This window comes from Alosa alosa, chromosome 10 (genome assembly GCF_017589495.1).
Source record: "Alosa alosa isolate M-15738 ecotype Scorff River chromosome 10, AALO_Geno_1.1, whole genome shotgun sequence".
Classification (NCBI taxonomy): Eukaryota; Metazoa; Chordata; class Actinopteri; order Clupeiformes; family Clupeidae; genus Alosa; species Alosa alosa.
In genome coordinates, this window is record NC_063198.1 from 12,284,554 (window position 1) to 12,300,797 (window position 16,244).

A 16,244-nucleotide genomic window follows, 5' to 3' on the forward strand; every position below is an offset into this window, starting at 1 on the left:
CATTTTCAGGACAGTCCACTGCCGCCACTCTCTCCCAGACGGACTTGCGTCATCCGCGGCCAGCAACTACAGTAGGCTGCGCCAGTTGGGACATGGAAGCAGAGTGACCATCAGGCTTTTCAGAGCATTAGCCACATGCGTCAGCCCAGTTGACTGGTCGATCACCGTCCAGCATCCAAGCATGTAAACAGATGCTGTGTCCCTCCTGCTCTTTCTTGGTGCCGATGAGTAAACTCTCTTGTGCCCTCCCAGAAGATGCAGCCCCTCAGCCTGGTGAAAGGCAAATGGGGAACGCATCTCGCCAGTGTGTTTCATCATATGTTTCACCCACAGCTATCACTTTCTCTCTCTCTCTTGTGTGAGCGAGACCACTTGGCAACAAGCTTTTCTTATTTCTTTCTCTTCCCAAGCAACTTGGTATCATGGTTTGGCGTAAATATACATGCCACTTCAAAAATAGCCAACTGGCGTGTTATCTGCATGCATTTTGAGCTATCAGTGTGTATGTCAACGTCGCGTAAACATACACGCCACGTGCCATATGTCAACGCCAACTATATGGCGCCCTCTAGGGTTAGGGATATGGCGTTGATAAACACGCCAAAATGCTATTATGCATTAGATAACATGCTAGTGGCCATTGGCGTGTCATACATACGCAGTTCATGATATCAGTCTGTCCCAAGAGAGTCAAGAGTGGACACAATGCATTGGCCAGCTACGTCTTGCTGCACAGGGGCTCCGAACCCATGGTGCTTATTTCATTTGACTTTGACTCGTTTTCAGTGCACCCTTCTTCTCACAGTCAGCAGCACAGCAGGTGGTTGACACTTTGATCTCCGCTAGTCGACGCGCGGCACATTTTAAAATGATCCACCGTCATCCACGCTCATTTCAAATCACAGAACAGGAAGTGGCTCGCATCGACTTTGATCTGTCAATCCCGCCTGTGTTACTTGTAGTGGCCAACAGACAACAAGTGACACAGCGAATTCTCCCTTCCTCGTGATGGCGGCGCACACAAAAGCAGGCAGACTGTGAAATGAAGTTTGTCTGAGCGCATCTGCTGCGAAGGCCTGCCTCTACCGGCAGTATTAATGCGGACGCATGGGAGAGGTAAACGCTTTTGCCTCAGATCCTCGCAGGGGTTCAATCCCAGTTTACTGTCACAGGCCCCCTTTTGTCCGCCCCCACGTATTGAATTCCTATAGGCTAATCCACTTCCATTTCCCTCTCTTTAATCCAAGATGGAACAGGCATACTAAACACTTCCTCCCACAGCTCAGTGACACACACAGACACACACGCACACACACACACACACACACACACGCATATATACACATTATGCACACAACCTCATGTTACTTGCATAGTACTTAAAAAGCTCTTCCATTTCATCCAGCAAACACCTAAAACTGAGCTTTAAAATAACCAGATTTTTTTGGCCTCGGGCACTGAAGTTAAGAATTAACCTGCAGGTGCTGGTTTTCTGTCATTCATGAGAGTTTTCTTCTGGCTGGACCTCTCTCTCCACTGTAGCCTGAGGCTGGGGTGGAGAGAGGGAGGGAAGGGGGCAGCTGAGCCGGTCAATTATCAGCTAATAACCAACGGAAGGATTCTATTAGTGTTTGTTGATGCGTGGGAGCTGCTTGCTGTGATGTAGGGGCAGGCAAACGTGACGCCACTGCTTGCCTTATGTGGACATGGAGTTCAGGAACTGGGGAGAAGCTACTCAGCCCTTCTTTCCTCCATGTTTTTTTTTATTATTATGTAAGCAATGTGTCTCTGGCATCGGTACCTAATTCCAGGAATGAACCACTTTAGCGAAAATGTGGTCCATGTTATTGTTAACATGATTCATGACTTCACCATGTTTCGCCCATTTTTTTCCCTGCACTGCCGTTAATTGTAGTCTACCAGGCGTCAAGAGCTGTGCGAAACTTTTAATTTGAATATTAATTAAATTCCTGGAAGGACGCATGGTCTTTACAGTTGACTTTTGCATGCATGACAGATGAAGCATATCTTTCTAATATATTCCTGTTCAGAATCATTTTACTAAATATAGAATAAATAATTTTTCAGGTTATTATTTCTTATGTTTAACACAGCTTCTTCCAAGACAATGGGGGCCAAGAAACCACATTTCTGCAATGCGATGCGATCTACATAATCTTCCTCGAAGCAGTAAACCACAGGGTGCAGTGCTTGTATGCCACTGTATTTGTACACTGCAATAGTCATGACTAACATGCGGTAAGTCTAAGCAGGGCCGAACATAGCTTTCACAGCAGTGGCGAGGAAAAACTCTGGCTCACAGCGTAAACACTTCACCTGGCTCGCTCCGAGGACTCGCACGCCATTAATTGGTTACGTACGGGGATGTCATCCCTCCACAGGGGAGAGTACCAATCAAAGCCTGCCGACACACCATTGTGTATGGGAATATCATGTTTAGATGTGATTCTGAACAAGTATTCATTGAACGCACAAGTATTCATTGAACGCACAAGTATTCATTGAACGCACAAGTATTCATTGAACGCACACACACACACACACACACACACACACACACACACACACACACACACACACACACACACACACACACACACAGAAATCCTCACAATCCCCTCCGTCAAATAGTTGCCAGTGCAATGAGCAAATATGTATTATCTCTGCTTCTCCCAATTACATACATCTAGCTCTCCAGCCCTGAGATCTTCTCAGCTCATGGTAATTGCATTTATGGTTGCGCGGAGGCAACCTTGTGTATGTCATTAATGGCGGGGAAGCAAGTGAGTGAGCGTCAGGCAGAGAGCCGTCGGCCCGTCGAGGGGCCACTATCTCCCTAATGAGAGTCCTGCGGTATCTCGAGCTCGGTGCCTTCGGCCCGTGCTAATTGTAATCACCACCTGGAGCTGGCATATGGGCTGCTGCCTCCGTTGGCGGTGGGGTAGGGGGGGTGGAGGTGAGCTTGGGTGGAGGTGGGGTTTGCGGGCGAGTTGCGTGTTGGGGTTTTAGGGTGCAGGGGTTAGGGAGGCAAGCAGCTGTGAAACCGCCCTCTCGGAGCATCGACAAATCTCCCTTTAATTAGCTGCCGTCGTGCGGGAGAACGTCCTGGGTTCCGCCCCGCCCCACCATCCCATCCTGCCGTCCTCCGTCAAAGCTCTCGCTCATGCTGCTCCTCCCTCACGCCTCCATCTGGGAGTATTTGCCCTCTCTCAATCACTCTTTCTATCTCTCTCATTTCTTTCCATCTCTCTTTTCCTCCTGCTCATCACTCAGTTTTCTCTTCAATTCTCTCTCCCTTCTCCCCAAGCTCTTTCTGTTTCTCTCTCTCTCTCCCTCTCTCTCTCTCTCTCTCTCAATTCAATTCAATTAAATTCAATTCAATTCAATTCAATTCAAGAAAGCTTTATTGGCATGAATGTTTCAATAACATTATTGCCAAAAGCTCAATTACATGTACACAAAAATACAAATAAAATAATGCCTCTCTCTCTCTCTATCTCCCTCCCTCTCACACACACACACACACAAACACATATTCACACTTTATCACTCTCCCTTTAACTCTGCTTGTCTGTTTGCCACATATATACACCCACACATATATACACCCACACAAATACCATATTCCTTCCTTGACTTGGCAGAGGAAGTGATATGGCCTTTGAGAAACCCCTAGACTGTTTAATGGTAATGAACCATGTGCCATAAAGTGTTGTTTACTTCAGTCCTGTTTAGTTGCGTCAGGTGTACTACGACTAAACAATGGCCTTTGAGAAACCCCTAGACTGTTGAATGGTGATGAACCGTGTGCCATAAAGTGTTGTTTACCTCAGTCCTATTTAGTTTGCGCCAGGTGTACAATGCTAAACATTCCTCAGCGGGGACAGTGTGTGCTACCTGTAGGTCCAGGATAAAGAGCTGAATTTTCTTTGCTTGTCATGCTTTCTATGCCAAAGACCTCTCCTCTACTTTGCTTCTGAATCCTGGCACATAGCCTCCAATGGCTGTCAGTACATTAAGAGTTTCAAATGGGGGGGGTACCTGGGGGAAATGGGTGGATATATTTATATATTTAAACGTGTCAGAGTTGATGGAGGCCTGGCGATGGAGTCTAAATCCCCTCGGAGTCCCCTGTTCCGCTGGGGGAAGAGGTAAAGCAATCACCACCTCTGAAGATTGCCTGGAGTCAGCTGGGAGTGAATGCGTTCTCTGCTGAGCACCAATCGCAGTGCAGGAGAGTGTAGCCCGTCCCGCTTGTGTGTGTGAGTGTGTGTGTGAGCGTGTAAGTGTGTGTGTGTGTGTGTGTGTGTGTGTTTGTTTGTTTGTTTGTTTGTTTGTTTGTGTGTGAGTGGTTTCTTTCCCCTCACCCACGGAGCCGTGCAAACACTGATGGCTCCAGCTTTTACGGTGGAATTATAGAATTTGAGGGCAAACAAACAAACCCATGAATAAATAAACAGGACAACGCCCCTCAGTGGGAGGACGTGGTGGCAGAGGCAAGGGAAAGGCAATCTCACTGGACAGATGGGCTGGAAAAGTCATCCGCTGCATGCTGTTTATTGGTTTCCTGCTTCGTTTGTGTGTGTGTGTGTGTGTGTGTGTGTGTGTGTGTGTGTGTGTGTGTGTGTGTGTATGTGTGAGACAGTGTGAGATTTTACTTATGATCCCTGTATGGGTAGGGTGACTCGAATGAATACTGAGTGACGTCAGACACCGCGTGAGTGTTTCAAGACACGCCACTCACTTCCTAACTGAAATGACATTTTCTGTGTGTTGTGCTGCTTTTTTTCCCCCCTTGACACAAAACCCTCCCCTAGAGGTGACAAATGCCAAGCTGAACTGCCAGCTGTTATTCTCACACATATTTCCATAGGGAATAGGGAGATCCTGCATATCTACGTGTCTGCTCAGTCCATGCCTCATATGCCCATTTAAATGCTTGACATCGCCACAGCTTCAGTGGAGCTGAGCTCTGGGGACTGAGGAAGGGAAATGCATAAGAATTGTTTTTCAAAAGAGTGTATGCCTTTCTGCTGAAATGTTTTCAATATACTTGATTTGATTTTCAATTTATTCTAATTTTGCAATCAAAAGATTGTTCCCATTTGCCTGATCCTGTTGTCTAAACTCCCATGAAGTTGTTCGACACTTAGAGAGTATATAGGTCAAGTGTCAACTGCGTTTTCACACAGAAAGAAATTAATCACAGTTGGCAATGAAGGCTAATCAGCTGCCTGATAGATAATCAGTTACCACAAACATATCCCCAAAGTAAAGACTCACTCTCATTGGCACTGATCACTTCTGTGCTACTGTAAATTGTACCCAATTCAGTGAGATTTACCCTCCTATTGTTTGGCTCTCTGTTTGTGTAGGAAGTCTTTTATTTTGCAGTCTGAAATGAGCCTCTCAAAAAAGACAAACTGTGTAGAAAAACATATTTATGGCCAGGCCTGGAAAATGTCTGCCAGACTGCCTGTTACCTGTTCTCCTGTGCTCTCATTCTTGTGCCCTGTCAATGAACAACAGCGTATGGCCATTTCCTGCCTGACCCTCTGATGGGTGACCACAAATGACTTGAGCAAGCCACGGGGAATGCCACTGTACGACAGCTGAAAGGCCCAGAGGATGAACTGAGGGCAGCTTGTCAGGAGCGTGTCTTTGTTGTGCTGTGTTGCCCTGGCCACTTTAAATGGTGCTACAGTATAGTAGGTGGACACACGGAAACATTTCCCACTTGGCTGTTCAGTGGTTCAACCTTACATGACTGTGTCTTTGGTTCTATATCTTTGTGAAGTGTCGTTAGCTTATCTTCGTGAAGTGTCGTGCCGCAGCAAAGCGGCGGTCATATAGGTTTAGTCAGATTTTTTTTTTCTTTTTCGCATGTCCAAACTTCCGTCAAGGATTCCCGGGACACTGTAAGACCGGGGTACACGAAACTTGGTGGGCATGTAACCCCACATGGATAGCATGGAACCATCATTTTTCGTTTTGATCTGTAGCCCCCCCGCTGGATAGGACCCCCGAAAGGAGGGTAGGGCAGACACAGTTTTCTGTGAATATCTCGAGAACCGTAGGGTTTAGGAGGACCATTTTTTTTTTGTATGTTGATCTCAAAGGGCCATGTCAACCCATTCCATAACCACTCATTTCATGTATAGCGCCACCTAGTTAAACACAAAAAAGTAAAAATGAGGTGTTGTAATTGCAGGTATCTGTGACCTAACATAGTCAAAACTGCACAAAATTGGAAGTGTAGATCATTATGACACCCTCTGAATGCACGCCAAGTGTCGTGGAATTCCGTTCATGGGGGGCCACACAATAAATTAATTTATGTTACTATACACCAACTGGCCTGTAGGGGGCCAGAGACAGTTTTCTGTGAATATCTCGAGAACCGTAGGGCCTAGGAGGTCCACCTTTTTTTTGTATGTTGGTCTCAAGGGGCATGTCAACCTATCCCATTACCACTTATTTCATGTATAGTGCTACCTAGTTAAAAATTAAAAAGCAAAACATTAGGTGTTTTCATCACAATATCTCTGGCTGACATGGTCAAAACTGCACAAAATTGAAAGTGTAGGATCATTATGACACCCTCCGAATGCATGCCTAGTTTCGAGGACTTTCGTTCATGGGGGTCCTTACAATAAAATAATTTATGTGTACATTTAGTGACCGTACACCAACAAGGATTCCCGGGACACTGAAAGACCGGGGTACACGAAACTGGGTGGACATGTAACCCCACATGGATAGCATGGAACCATCATTTTTCGTTTTGATCTGTAGCCCTCCCGCTGGACTGGACCCCCCAAAAGGAGGGTAGGGCAGACACAGTTTTCTGTGAATATCTTGAGAACCGTAGGGCCTAGGATGACCAATTTTTGTGTATGTTTGCCTCCAGGGGTCATGTAAACCCATTCCATATGCACACATGTTCATAAACAGATACACACGCACGCACATACATTCACAGTAATCCTACGTATGACACATACTCACACAGTAGACATATATACGCATGCATGCACATGCACATAAACAGGCAAACACACAAGCATGCACATGCACGCACACACACCCACCTACCCACCCACACACACATAACATAAACATGTACACGCACACATGCACACAATTCAAGAATTTCTCAGAATTATGAACAGGCAACATGGGGGTGGGGTTGTATAAAATGTATTTTACATGTGAAATCTATGAACTAATCATGTTTTGGTACTTGTTGTCTAGCAGATACCAGTGAGAATTGAGTGTGCATAATGCAATTCAGTGAGACAGTTAGAATCATATATGCCTTTCAGCATGGAAAACATGTGCTGGACTGGGCGCCGGTCATATTTTGTACTGCTCTGCGGTACATCTAGTTTTCTAATGGTTGATCCCCTTCTTTCCTCTGTTCTAGCTCGGGGCTGCTCTGCACAACCCAGTGCAATGCGCCCTGCTGGGCTTCTCTGCGGCCAGCACCTCCCTTCCCCAGGGCTACCTATGGGTGAGTTCAAAAATCCTTCCCCGTCGCTCTCAATAGCTGGATGTTTGTGTTGTTGTGGCTGACAGTTTCGCTGAGTGCTCTGTTTATGCTAAAATGTCTTCCGGCGGCCTGACAATTCTCATCTCATTCCAAATCACATTATTATATCCCCTTACAAAAGAATCCATTTCCTTGACTCTGCTCAGTGGAGGCAGGCATACTCCTGCAAGTCAGTGGTACACAAGGGAGTAGGACGGCACAAGGAAGACCCGGCTGCACTTTGAAAAAAGGTGACTAGGGCTCATGTTATGAGATCCCTGAAATCCCTGGGCCCATGGTCTCTAGCCATTTTTTTTTTTTTGTTGTGAGGGGTAGGTGGAATAAGAACAACCCTGAATATCACCTTTAACGCATGCAAATGCCACCCCTACTTTCTGTAACCATGCATTTGGTCATTTATCACGTAATCCCCCAAAGCATCTGGATAAATCCAATTCGAGCCGTGCTCTGACACAAAAAGATGCCCTTGTCCATGTCTTTCAGTTAATTGTTTTTGGAGATATTCTAAAAAGGAACCTGAGGTAGGCTCAGCCGTGGATAGAAAAAAGATATGGCTGGGATTTAGAGGGAACTGATATATGGAAGGATTTAACTGTGGCCTTCGCTGCCTTTGTTGTATTCAAAGACACTATGTGCTGCTGGGCTGGAATGGATCTGATACCTTTTCTAAATCTCACTGGGTCTTAAGACTTGTCTGTGTGACTGATGCCAAGAATATGTTTGTCCAAATCAAAACTGACATTCAATCCATCTTCCCTAGTCTTTGGTGTTTGACAGTTGAACATTTTATGTCATGTTGTGCTAACCTTGATAACGTTTAAATGTTTTAAATAAGGCATGCACTACTCCTCTGAACCTTTTTGAAATCTTAGATCGAAACAACTGACAACATAACACTTTCATGCTGATTTATCTTCTTTGCGCTGTTTAATTGAAGGATGGATGGAAAGATGAAGGAATGGTATTAAACATTCACATGCATGTTTTTTTTTATCTGGATGAATAGGAATAAACAATTACAAAGGGAATATCTAAAGCTGACTTTACAAACAGTACACAAGCTCATCGCTCACATCAATCAAGTATTTCTCACATGTGTTATTTGATCTGCAACTGAAGGATTTGATTAGGTATCTCATTTCACCCTCTCAACTGATTTTGAACCTGGCCAGCTTGAACTACAAAGAGAAGGTATTGGGCTTTGTACATTCATTTGCAAATCACATCACTTTAGGAATCCTTTGGGATTGTGAAACTGTGTGTGTGTTTGTGTGTGTGTGTGTGTGTGTGTGTGTGTGTGTGTGTGTGTGTGTGTGTGTCGTGTGTGTGTGTGTGTTTGTGTGTGTGTGTGTGTGTGTGTGTGTGTGTGTGTGTGTACACATGTCATGACTGAATGAAGGCATGGAAAGCAATGGGTAACCTAGTGCCTTATATTTCTGTGACTGAACTGCCCTGACAGAGCTGCGGCTTCTGAGGGAGGTGTAAAAGTTCACTCTCCTCCTCATTCCTAGCTGATGAAAAATGCCGTGTGCATGTGCTGTGAGAGTGAACGGAAAGGAGTTCTACAGCACAGAACCACTGGGGGAAAAAGACAAAAGGAAAAAGGTGAACTGGCCCATTTCTTTTTTGCAGTGGACAGGAGGTCTGTGCCGGCAGCCTGTACTCAGACTTGAAGGCAAAACTCACCCTAATAATGTTCACATCGCAGATGCTGTGGGGGGTTTTTTTTTCCAGCTCTGTTGGCCAGACATAGAGTGTGCCCAGGACATGATTCCAGCCATCTAGTGATCAGTTTGTCGGGAGACCTTAATTCCTCAGAGTCCTGGAAGGAATTGGACAGAAAATAAAGAGGTGTGTGTGTGTGTGTGTGTGTGTGTGTGTGTGTGTGTGTGTTTTCTGTGTGTGTGTGTTTCTGTGTGTGTGCGTGCGTGTGTGTGCGCATGCGCATGGGTGTGTGTGTTTGTTGGTCAGGAGGCTGCTAGGGGTTGTAATAGCACAGTGAGAGCCATGATTGGGCTTTATTTTTAGGGGAGACTTGCTGCTAGATAAGTCCTCCCAATCTATTGCGCTCTCTCCCCCTGCCTGAGCAACAGGCTGTCGACGCTCGCCAGGTCTGGCTCCGCGCACGCAGGCTTATGAGAGCACTCCCTAGCAAATCCTGCATGCTGATACGCATCAAACAAATGATTGCATGTAAATTAGTGGCAGAGTTTTGGAGGGCTAAAGACTATATTTAGCCTGCAGCCTTGTTCACATAACACGATTCATGTAGAGAATTAATCTCTGCTGTCCAGCAACATCACGGCTGCTGCCATTGTGCCACTTGTTTTTTTCCTCCCAGAGGGAGATTGCGCTTGCTTTAGGTCTGGGCGCTGCATCAGGTCAGAGAGATGGAGAGGGAATGCAGAGGTACTGTAGGAGTGTGAGAGCAAGATGCCAAATGAATGAAGACATATATAAAGCATGTGGATGGTAAATGAACTGATAATATAAACCACATGCTAAACCTTTTGGTCTCTCTCTCTCTCTCACAGGGCTTTGGGAATTAGCAAAACAAACAAGTGAAATGACTCCCTTCAAAGCCCACCATTAATAAGTGTGTTTATTCTGTGTTGAACTGTGATGCAGCGCGACACTAGAACACATCCTCGTTTGGTGAGGCTTTTTTTGACGTAATTTATGGTGCTGTTCATGTTATGCAGACGAGCCAATTTGTGTAATACATGCGATGCAGTGCCGCTGTTCACTCCACTTAATTTCTAATTGAGGATGCGTCTCGCACACTGCATTATACATGAGAGAGAGAGAGAGAGTGTGAGTGAGTAGAGAGAGAGAGAAACTGTAAGCTCTGTGGGTAAAGGAAAATAGGGGAAAAGGGCAGATGATTCTTTTATTAGGCGCCTAATGCAGTGCATGAGGCTGACTTGCTTAAGCCATCTCTGGCTGCCTGACCTCCTTCTGCAGTTCTGGCACATCAGGGTTGAGAACGTGCACCGTGAAGCAGGGCAGCACTAGGGTTAGGCCAGTCGACCTTGTGCAGTTTAATCAGGATTGAGTCTGACGCCCGCCCAATCACTGACTGAAGCACTAGATCAATCACCTCCTTCAAGGAAGCCCTCGGTTGTTAAACAAAGCAGAGCCTTTCAAAATCTTTTTATGGCCTCCCCTCCATGTCTCGGACTGTCCTGATGAAATGGCATTAGAATTGAAGAAAAATGTTTGACGTTATTGAGATGACTGTAGAGCTGATAATTCATGCATTTGAGCAGCATTTAGAAAGTCAAAAATATGGGGAGTGATCGGCTGACTCAATTGGAAGGAATATATCTGATTTTTTAACTTGAACGGACGTGTTGCCCATCTTGGGGGTGCTTGGTTGAGATGCATTTGAGCATTGCCAGTGAAAGCACATAGTGGAGAGGAAAGGAGTGTGGTAGAATTTAGTACACTGACCATCTCTTTCTCTCTTACTCTCTCTTGCTCTCCCTCTTGCTCTCACTCTCTCCCTCTTTCTCTTGCTCTGACTTTCTCTCTCTCTCTTTCTCATTCTCACTCTATCTCTCTCATGACACTTCCTGTTCTCCACATGCTAATGGAGGGGTAGGCATATGTCTGAATAACATTCTGACTGGTTAATAACAAAAACACCCTGAAATCCAAGGGCGTAAGTTTGGTCTCAGCTTTGGTGGGGACACATTCACAACTCCTGTTGTCACAATACCAACATTATTGTTTCAATACCAATAGCAAGTGAAGAATCTCGATTTCGATACTATTGCGATTTTTTTTAAATTTTATTTGGTTTGTGTGATTTGTGAGATCATTCACATCAGTGGCAATCATAGAATTTGATTGACCCTCCACACACACACACATAGAAAGTGATGGTTGTCATAGGCTATTTTGGAATTCATATAAACTATAAACTTATATTGTTAATTATTTATAGTATTTTATGATCTGCATGATTACTAATAGCTAAACATATTTAGTAATTTGAATAAATCATATTGATATTTAAATGATTAGGCTACACTTGTCTTTAATATCATCACTTGTGGTGTGTAAATCTAATTGAGTGCTTGTCACTTTAAGAGGAACGTGAACGCAATTAGCTTTCAGTCTCACGGTTTTAGGCTAGTGAAAAATAGTTTTGCAAGTGCAAGGATATGTGGATTCAATTAATCATGTTTGCAATGTCATTAGATAAAATAAATGTTCAAAAAACTAACAAGTCAAAGAATTTTTTTCTGGAATGAGATCATAGAAGAGATAAGTGTCTCGCAATGTTCATTTCTATGAGTATGGAAACGCAACAGTTTATCTTTTATTTCTTTGCATTGTGCAGGCTACATTCACAAATACATTAGCGTACATAAACAGAATATAGGAACAGGAAAATGTCTCGGATCCATTGTTTATTGCGACTGCAAGATTGGTAGCCCAATTAGCCTAACAGTCAGTGATGGTGACTTCTATTCTGTGCCTATATCGACTGTCCGTCTGGCACACCCTTAGCCTATTCTACATGACTCCTAACTTTGGTTGGAAGATTACAGAAGCTAGGTTTAGCTGTGACAATATCCTGGGTAATATCCTAACAGCTAATGCTGTTTTACACAGTAAAATCCGCATTTGAAAGCCTGGTCACCAGTTGCCAGTTTGTATGGCTAGTTATTTTGCCTAGACTGAATAATGAAAAAGCTTCGTATTTTTGGGTGGCATAGTTGATCTACAAACCACAAAAAGGGGCAAACATGAATGCTGAAGGGCAAAGGGAATATCACAATGTTTTACTCTGGCCTTTTATGGAATAGGCTATGTATTGGCAGACAGCCCTAATTTACCGTTGTCGTTGACACGTCGTCGGGTCGTGCTGGCTGTCAGAATCAGCAGCACAAATGAGTTCGCTAAAATATTAGTGGGGACAATTTTGTCATCTTAAAATATTGATTAGGACTAGTCCTTAGCGTCCCACCCTAAATCTACGCCCATGCTGAAATCATCCGTGTTTATTTTTTTGTATTTTTACTCTTTGGTCTGGGTAGTTATCAGAATACTTCTAGAATACTCCCTTTCCAGTTAGAGTTTTCAGGCTTTCATGACAAACTTGGCAAGACTTTTATGAACATCCTTATGGGGATGCTGTTTGATATTTTGAGATCAATTTTAATATTTGAAGGTCAGGAACTTACTATTCACAATCTGACCTTTTCACATACAATTCCAATTCCGATCTGCATAGTGACTCTGTACTAATGAAGAAGACATCGCTAACAGATTGTTTTGCCAAATGGCTGCATGGGATCAGAGAGCAAGATGTGCAAAGGTCACCACAAAAAAAATCCCATTTTCAATGATCAATGTGGAAACTGGAGAATATTTATGCCCTGATTTCTGAGGCCACAGAGCTAATGGTGTTCATAGTCTATGGGAGAATAAATAGTCTAGTATAGTGTCTGGGAATTGAAGGCAATTTCTGAGAGATGATGGATGTAGACAATGAACCACACAGGGACTGTTGAAAAGTAAAACTAAACTAAGTTTCTCTGTAGTGAGGCTGCTTTAGATCTGCATAACAGCTCTATCAGGGGCTCACCTCTCTTATCCTCCCCTCCTCTCCTCTCCTCTCCTCTCCCCTCCCCTCATCCCCCACCCTGTCTGCCCCTCTCCTCTCCTTTCCTTCCTTTTCCTCTCCTCTCCTCTCTTCTCCTCTCCACCCTTTCCCTCTCCTCTCCTCTCCTCCCTCTTCCTCTCCTCTCCTTCCTTTTCCTCTCCTTTCCACCCTTTTCCTCTCCTCTCTTCTCCTCTCCACCCTTTCCCTCTCCTCTCCTCTCCTCCCTCTCCTCTCCTCTCCTTCCTTTTCCTCTCCTCTCCTCTTCTCTCCTCTCCTTCCTTTTCCTCTCCTCTCCTTCCTTTTCCCTCTCCTCTCCTCTCCTCTCCTCTCCTCTCCTCTCCTCCCTCCCCTCTCCCCTTTCCCTCTCCTCTCTCTCCTCTCCTCTCCTCTCTTCTCCTCTCCACCCTTTCCCTCTCCTCTCCTCTCCTCTCCTCTCCTGTCTTCTCCTCTCCACCCTTTCCCTCTCCTCTCCTCTCCTCCCTCTCCTCTCCTCCCTCTTCCTCTCCTCTCCTTCCTTTTCCTCTCCTCTCCTTCCTTTTCCTCTCCTCTCCTCTTCTCTCCTCTCCTCCCTTTTCCTCTCCCCTCCTTTACTCTCCTATTCTCTTCTCTCCTCATCCTCCACCCTGTTTGCCCCTCTCCTCCCTTTTCCTCTCCTCTCCTCTCCTCTCCACACCTCTCCCCGCTGGCGACATCCCTGCAGGTGGCCAGCGGTAGCAGCTCCAGCCAGGGCCAGATGGAGATCTTCTCCCTGAACCGGCCCACACCACGCGCCGTGAAGACCTTCCAGGTGGGCGCGCCGGTCCTCTGCCTGGAGTATGTTCCAGAGCCCGTCCCACCAGAGGAGGTGGATGCCGAGGACCAGAGGAGTCCGGTGGGCATGGGCAACACAATCTGCGCTGGCCTGGACGATGGCAGGTAACTGCTGCTGTGCCTGTAAAATCTTGGACCAAAAATGGTGACTAAAATCTGTGATCATTTTTGACCTCATCTGAGTACAAATTACCACAACTCCCATGATGCTTTGTTTTTGTCTTGTCATTTTTGGTGGGGTGTTTGTTGATGATTTGGTACACTGCTGCAGTTTTACCATGTCAACCTTAACTGACGTTGTCGTTGAATGAAAACAGCATTAAACAGACTGTCTGGAAGTCTAGATGTGTTGTTCGTATTTGTGGGGTAGGAGTGTCAAAAAAACAGATGATAAAAAAGACAAACTCTTTCAAAAAACTCTGTAATTACCGTATTTTCCGGACTATAAGTTGCACTTTTTTTCATAGTTTGGCTGGTCCTGCGACTCAGGTGCAACATATATATATATATATTTATATATAGGTTTTTTTCCTCTTCATGACACATTTTTTGACTGGTGCGACTTATACTCCAGTGCGACTTATAGTCCGGAAAATACGGTATTTTGGATACACAAGCTCACGCTCTCTGTATGTTTGTGTTGATTTTTTTTGCCGGAGCATTATGCTGATTCTTTTCCCCTCATAACAATCCAGTCCCGTAATGTATTCAGCATCATTTGTATTCAAGCCTTATCCCCCTGCTTCTGCGAGACCTAATAGCAAAGACAACATGACAGTCAATATTTGAGGAAACCACAACACCCAAGACGATTGTGTTTCCCTCCCAGCCTGGAGAGATGGTACCCACTTCATCTGGTTTCCCGCATCCACTGGTGTTCACATTTACAAGTTCAGTCAAGGAGAGGAAGTCAATAGTTTCTATTGCAAAAAAAAAAAAAAACAATGAAAAGTGAAATGTGGCTTTTGCTTACAACTCCAGAAAGAAGTGATGGAAAGGTTACATTGCCGAATTATTCATTTTTCAGTTGTTTTGGTATGCAGAGAAATGTGTAATGGGAAAGCAAGGACATGGCCTTGCTTTTTTTTTTTAGAGTGGAACGCAACAGACTTTGTGTAGCTTATTATTCCTTGCTGACTAGTTGAGATTCAGACATACAAGACAAGAGGCATATCTTAGTCTGTCTCTGTTCTCTGAGCTACTTAGGCAATGACCTCAAGTACTGACCAGCAATCTTTCTCTTTCTTTCTTTCTTTCTTTCTTTCTTTCTTTCTTACCCTCCTTCTCTCTCTCACTATCTCTCTCCCTCCTTCTTAAGCACATACCCTCATTAGTGCCACATGTGTGTTCTCTCCCAAGCATCCTGGTGTATGGCAGCGTGGACACCGCTGCTCAGTGTCTCCTGACCTTCCGCACCCCTGTGGGCTGCCCTGTCCTCTGTCTCAAGCACTCGGCCAACTGCCTGTTCGCTGGGCTAAGGGACGGCACTGTGCTAGTGTACCAGCGCCACAATGGAGGTGAGATCTTTACCTGATGCCTTTTGGCCTATGGGACCAACACTCATTGACATTTACTCATTCAGCACACACCTTTTAGCTTATGGACCCTTTCAAGAGAGTTCCATTATCAGCATCATAGTTGGCCCCACAAGACTTCCTTTTTAACATTCCATATGTTATCTTTATGCAGAGGAAGTAGATTGGGGCCCAAATAGAACGTTCAAGCATTGTTTTTGTTTAGACCCTTTCAACTAGGTAAACAAAAACAATGCTTGAACGCATTTGGGGCCCCAATCTACTTCCTCTGCATAAAATAACATATGGAATGTTAAAACGGAAGTCTTGTGGGGCCAACTATGATGCTGATAATGGAACTCTCTTGAAAGGGTCCATATGTAAATATTTTCCTCTTCATTGATTAATATCGAGAATGAGACTGGAGACTCAGCAGAAAAACTTTTAAAATGCATTTTATAGTCAACATGTTACAGTTTGATCAAGCAAGATTATATATTCACAGGATGCAATAGTATACATGTCTGAGACACCACTGTCATTCCAGTTGATGCTGAACATCCTGCTTTCGAAGACACTCCTACCAACACATTGTGCAAACAACATACCCAATCACTTTGTTATGAGGTGCTCTGAGGTGCATCAACACAACATTTTTGACCCACTTTGACCATTTCCAAAATCATTAGCTGGGCAATTCCATGCAAAGGTCATCCTTACTATGGAAAAA

General features: G+C 44.7%; 1 protein-coding gene across 5 annotated transcripts in view; it reads left to right on the plus strand.

The window, feature by feature from the left end:
- The window catches only part of arhgef10la (Rho guanine nucleotide exchange factor (GEF) 10-like a), a 144,573-nt gene that overhangs the window by 99,316 nt on the left and 29,013 nt on the right, over positions 1-16,244 (plus strand). For all 5 annotated transcript variants that reach the window (XM_048254526.1, XM_048254525.1, XM_048254524.1 and 2 more), the window contains 3 exons: positions 7,448-7,534; positions 13,891-14,105; positions 15,360-15,517. In XM_048254526.1, coding sequence (XP_048110483.1) covers positions 7,448-7,534; positions 13,891-14,105; positions 15,360-15,517 — 460 coding nt within the window. The remainder of the gene's footprint in view (positions 1-7,447; positions 7,535-13,890; positions 14,106-15,359; positions 15,518-16,244) is intronic.